This window comes from Armigeres subalbatus, chromosome 3 (genome assembly GCF_024139115.2).
Source record: "Armigeres subalbatus isolate Guangzhou_Male chromosome 3, GZ_Asu_2, whole genome shotgun sequence".
NCBI classification, from domain to species: Eukaryota; Metazoa; Arthropoda; class Insecta; order Diptera; family Culicidae; genus Armigeres; species Armigeres subalbatus.
In genome coordinates, this window is record NC_085141.1 from 59,010,318 (window position 1) to 59,016,317 (window position 6,000).

Consider the following 6,000-nt stretch of genomic DNA (forward strand, 5'->3'; position numbering starts at 1 on the left):
TTGAAGATGGCTGGAGAGATATTCGATCCGCCATTGGAAGCACCGCAACCGCTGCACCAGGCACGGTGGCTCCGGATCAGATAAACGACTGGTATGACGGCGAATGTGAGCAGATAGTTGAGGAGAAGAATGCAGGATGGGCGAGATTGCTGCAACACCGCACGAGGGCGAACGAGGCACGATATAAACAGGCGCAGAACAGACAAAACTCGATTTTCCGGAAGAAAAAACGCCAGCAGGAAGATCATGACCGTGAAGAGACGGAGGAACTGTACCGCGCTAATAACGCACGAAAGTTCTATGAGAAGTTGAACCGTTCACGTAAGGGCCACGTGCCACAGCCCGATATGTGTAAGAACATAAACGGGAACCTTCTTACAAACGAGCGTGAGGTGATCCAAAGGTGGCGGCAGCACTACGAAGAGCACCTGAATGGCGATATGGCAGACAACGGTGGCGGTATGGTAATGAACCTGGGAGCACACGCGCAGGACATGCGACTTCCGGCTCCGAATCTCCAAGAAATCCAGGAGGAGATCGGCCGGCTGAAAAACAACAAAGCCACTGAAGTTGACAAAACCACCAGGAGAGCTGTTTAAATACGGTGGTGAAGCACTGGCTAGAACGAGGACTGGGTGATTACCAAGGTTTGGGAGGATGAAGTTCTGCCGCAGGAATGGATGGAAGGTGTCGTGTGTCCCATCTACAAAAAGGACGATAACCTGGATTGTAGCAACTACCGCGCAATCACAATGCTGAACGCCGCCTACAAGGTACTCTCCCAAATTTTATGCCACCGACTAGCACCAATTGCAAGAGAGTTCGTGGGCAGGATTTATGGGTGAACGCTCTACCACAGACCAGGTGTTCGCCATAGGTATTGCAGAAATGCCGCGAATACAACTTGCCCACTCTCGAGTCCCTTCGAAACGCGCAGAGGGTTACGGCAAGGTGATGGTCTTTCGTGTCTGCTATTCAACATCGCTTTGGAGGGATCAATACAAAGGGCAGGGATTGACACGAGTGGTACGATTTTCACGAAGTCCGTCCAGTTATTTAGTTTCGCCGATGACATTGATATCATGGCACGTAACTTTGAGAGGATGGAGGAAGCCTACATCAGCCTGAAAAGCGAAGCTAAATGGATTGGGCTAGTCATCAACACATCGAAGACGAAGTACATGATAGAAAGTGGCTCAAGAGAGGTCAATGTAAGCCACCCACCACGAGTGTCTATCGGTGGTGACGAAATCGAGGTGGTAAAAGAATTCATGAACTTGGACTCGCTGGTGACCTCCGATAACGATACCAGCAGAGAAATTCGGAGACGCATCATGGCTAGAAATCGTACGTACTTAGAGTTCGCCGCCGTACCAAACTGACAATCTACAAAACGCTCATTAGACCGGTAGTTCTCTACGGACACGAGACCTGGAGGATGCTCGTGGAAAACCAACGCGCACTGCGAGTTTTCGAAAGGAAAGTGTTGCCTACCATCTACGGTGGGGTGCAGATGGCGGACGGTACGTGGAGGAGGCGAATGAACCATGAGTTGCATCAGCTGGAGCATCATCCATCGTTCATACCGCGAAAATTGGAAGACTGTGATGAGCCGGGCACGTAGCCAGAATGTCGGACAGTAATCCGGTGAAAATGTTTCTCGACAACGATCCGATGGGAACAAGAAGGCGAGGTGCACAGCGGGCAAGGTGGATCGATCAGGTGGATGACGATTTGCGGACCCACCGCAGACTGCGTGGTTGGCAAAATGCAGCCATGGACCGACCTGAATGGAGAAGACTTTTATGTATTGCACGGGCCACTCCAGCCTTAGTCTGGTAATAATAATAGAACGAATTTAATTAATTTCATTATTTTTCCCCCCAAGTAACATAAAGGAAGAGTACACGAATCGTTGGCATTGATTTGATATGCAGAAGCTTGCTTCATAAGGGTCACATGTTCGATTGAAAACTTAGTGCGTACTCTTGCTCCACTCTACTCCATTGAACGCAGAACGATCGAGCGATCAAAGAAGAGTATTGTTTAGAAAGTAAAGCCTTCAGTTCGAGTTTGATCGTGTTTTATATTGAACGTAAAATGATCACGCGATTGAAGGAGAGTTTGGTTCTGCTTTGTGCGGGAGAGCAAATTAATTAGAAAGTAAAGCGTTCAGTTCGCGTTTGCTTTGTCTTATAGAGTTTGCATATGCCACAGTTTGCATATGCTACCGGGCATGCATGGTGTGGAGTAAGCGTTTGACAGTGTTCATGATTGTTTCTTAGCCACTTTACACGATCTGAAAATTTTATGTTTTGTACGATCGAAAAGTAAATTAATTATTGCGCGTTTGATCGTGTTCCTGCTCAGTTTGCAGGTAATAAGTTTGTTCTGCTTTGTGCGGCCGAATAACAAATCATTGTGTAAAAAACTGACACTGTCGCATTACTTATCAGAGTGAATCCAGATCCAACGATGCTTACCTACTAAATGATAATCTTTCCTGTGGTTTTTGTGGAGACGCAGAGCTAAACAGGGTCTTTAAATAGAAAAACCACCGACAGATATTCCCAAATGATGATTATTTTCATCTGGGCCCTCGAAGGTCCGTAATTGCAACCAGTTTAAAAAATGCCATTAATAAGAGTTTCCTATTTTCATTCCGATGATTAGAACCTAGAACATTACTAATAATGACATAGAGGAATGCTCGGACGCGAAAGAAAACGATCAAATAAATTTGCGCAGCAATAAAATCACTTATCAGAATGTTTTTTTATTTTCTCAAAAAGCTATTTTTTGCCGAAAAAAGTCATGAGTGAGCATTTTGTGCTCCTGAGATTGAGTAAGCATTACGAATCCTGCCCAAGTTATAAACAGATTATTTTTTCGGTACCCTGGTATCATTATTGTCGGGAAAACATGTAAATTGACACCCATATCTTCGGGTAAGACGTTGCCCAAAGTCAATATTCCGGTTTACATAACAAATTCTATCGTCGTGCTTAAGATCGTCCTTAGCCCAGCGGTGAGATGCGCGGCTACAAAGTAAGATCAATTTCTCGATTTCCCTGGGCAGAGAGTATCTTCGTGTTAGCCTCATGATATACGGAGTCCAAATGGTAGCTTGGTTCATAAAGCTAATTAATTGTGGAAATGCTGAATGAACACTGAGAGACAGCAATACCCCAGTTGGGATGGCAATGCCAACGAAGAGAGAAGAGCTCAAGACTTCCAAAATCAATGTGAATTTTTGCAAAAAATATTTGTTTATTTGCACGACAGTCCATCATTACATTTTTAGTCAACATTTCAAATTATATTTCTATTGGTATATAGAACAACATACACACCCAACAAACATGATCAACTGATTCTGTCAACAGCACCCCTACATAATAATTTAGCGTAGGTACTGATTGCGGCATCACACTTACCTTGGTGCTTGGAGTCTGTTTGCGCACCGCGCAACACTTGAATTGTGACCGTAATCCAAAGAACAACGCTGAATCGCACTACAGCACCGCTGCTGGTATACATGTTTACGCCTTTTCTATAAAAAGTGCTCGAGAAAGTTCTTCTATTTTCCAATTAACGATCATCTGATAACTTTTGCTACAACATCTCTGGCGCCTTTCATTTTGTTTGGCCACCTCTAAACTGTTTCACAAAAAACTGATATATTTGTATTATTCCACAGAGAATTATCACATTTTTCGCAACGAATAAACCATCTACACTTTTTGTTCAACTCTTTCTAAATTCACTTCTCATCATGCTGCGTTGAATAAAATTTGCTCTTTGATCGTGTTGAACCATGCTATTTGCTATTTACCTTCTAAGATCAAACTCGCACTTCAGCTTTTTGAATCGTGCTGACTCACTAAACTGTATCGTTTTGGATCTGGATTCGTTTTTCTACGTTTTTATGCTTCTGTTACTTGGACACTGAACACCAACTTATGCTAGTTTGGTGGTTAGCTATAACTTTTTATTCTCTTATTTTAGCACACTTGAACACCCACTTCCCGTCCTTCGAAAATGAAAAAAAAAACTCCGAACTGGATTAGAGTACGCACCCCGGTGAGGGAGTTGACCAATCACTTTAATGACTGACGCACACGTCGCGTCGCAAAATGCTTCTGAACTACCGATTCTCCCACAGCCGGGCCATTTAACATGGACCGGAAACCGCACACCGGATCATCTCGCTATCCATTATCGATCGATCCACTCATCTTCGCTGAATTCCTGTGGGTGCACTTGTGCTCTGACGCGAGCAACCTTCTGGATTGCAAACCGAGAGAAATTTGAAACGGATTTCAACCGGTTGAAATGCCCAACGCTTCTACACTGTGAAATCACAACGATCGGGATAAACCGCGTCCGAATCGATTCACTCGCTCCGGTAAACTGATTCATGCCCTCGGAGGCGATCGCCGTTCGAGCGAACCGTGGAAAGCAGTGCTCACGAAATCCACCGCGCGCAGCAACAACGGCGAGGAGGGCGCGTGGACGTTTGCCGGTGAGCGAACGGGACGCTCGTTGTTGCGTAGCGCGCTCAATCTGAAGGGAGAGATGGGGAAGACCATCAGCGTACCTTTTGTGAAGAACTTATTAATCAAAGCTGAGCAATAGGGGATTATAAATCTATCAGTTAAAGCTCGATCTGGAATCTCAAAATATTTCTTGTAATTACACGCTTTTCATTACTTAACTTGGCTGGAATAGTGCTCCACTGTTGGTATATCAAAACCCAATAATGCAATGATTAACTGAATATATCATCCTTTTGAAAATCGGTGCATAAATTACTATGGTTTTGAAAATTGCTTATTTATTAGAACTATTGGGGGCAGCAGGGACTATGTCCATGTCCAAGGGCTTGACGATCCCTCCCCAGGCCATCTGCGAGTTGTGGCGCCTGCCTAGGATGTGGTGGGGTTTGACAGTGGGCCCTGTTAAACCTCTATAAAAAGCTGCATGTATCCGCAAGTAGGCTCCGCCAAAGCGACCGTGTGCCGCCCAAAGCGCACAAGCCCAAGTCCTGGTGTTAGGTGGGACGCTAAACAGCCCTGACACGACGGCCCTCCGACGAGACAGGACGTTTGCGCAGGCCCAATAAGCCGCCTTTAAAAACAACTATTACGAACGACATAGAAGATAATACGACTCGATACAATCGGCAACGACCTAGGCGACGAATAAAGGATCACGATTGGAAGCTTGGAACATGGAACTGCAAGTCGCTAGGCTTCGCAGGTTGCGACAGGATAATCTACGATGAATTACATCCCCGCAACTTCGATGTCGTAGCGCTGCAGGAAATCTGCTGGACAGGACAGAAAGTGTGGAAAAGCGGGCATCGAGCGGCTACCTTCTACCAAAGCTGTGGCACCACCAACGAGCTGGGAACCGGTTTCATAGTGCTGGGAAAGATGCGCCAACGCGTGATTGGGTGGCAGCCAATCAACGCAAGGATGTGCAAGCTGAGGATAAAAGGCCGTTTCTTCAACTATAGCATCATCAACGTGCACTGCCAACACGAAGGGAGATCCGACGACGAGAAAGAAGCGTTCTATGCGCAGCTGGAGCAGACATACGATGGATGCCCACTGCGGGACGTCAAAATCGTCATTGGTGACATGAACGCTCAGGTAGGAAGGGAGGAAATGTATAGACCGGTCATCGGACCGGATAGTCTGCATACCGTATCGAACGACAACGGCCAACGATGCATAAACTTTGCAGCCTCCCGCGGAATGGTAGTCCGAAGCACTTTCTTCCCCCTGTAAGAATATCCACAAGGCCACATGGAAATCACCTAATCAAGTAACGGAAAACCAAATCGACCACGTCCTAATCGACGGTAAATTCTTCTCCGACATCACGAACGTACGCACTTACCGCAGTGCGAATATTGAATCCGACGACTACCTCGTCGCAGTATGTCTGCGCTCAAAACTCTCGACGGTGTACAACACGCGTCGAAGTCGGACG

General features: G+C 45.9%; 1 protein-coding gene across 1 annotated transcript in view; it reads right to left on the minus strand.

Annotated features, from left to right (window-relative positions):
• The window catches only part of LOC134227642 (A disintegrin and metalloproteinase with thrombospondin motifs 7), a 128,773-nt gene extending 124,356 nt beyond the window's left edge, over nucleotides 1-4,417 (minus strand). The window contains exon 1 of the mRNA XM_062709276.1: nucleotides 3,438-4,417. Within this exon, the coding sequence (XP_062565260.1) occupies nucleotides 3,438-3,540 (103 nt within the window). The 5' untranslated portion in view covers nucleotides 3,541-4,417. The remainder of the gene's footprint in view (nucleotides 1-3,437) is intronic.
• Between the last annotated feature and the right edge of the window lie 1,583 nt (nucleotides 4,418-6,000).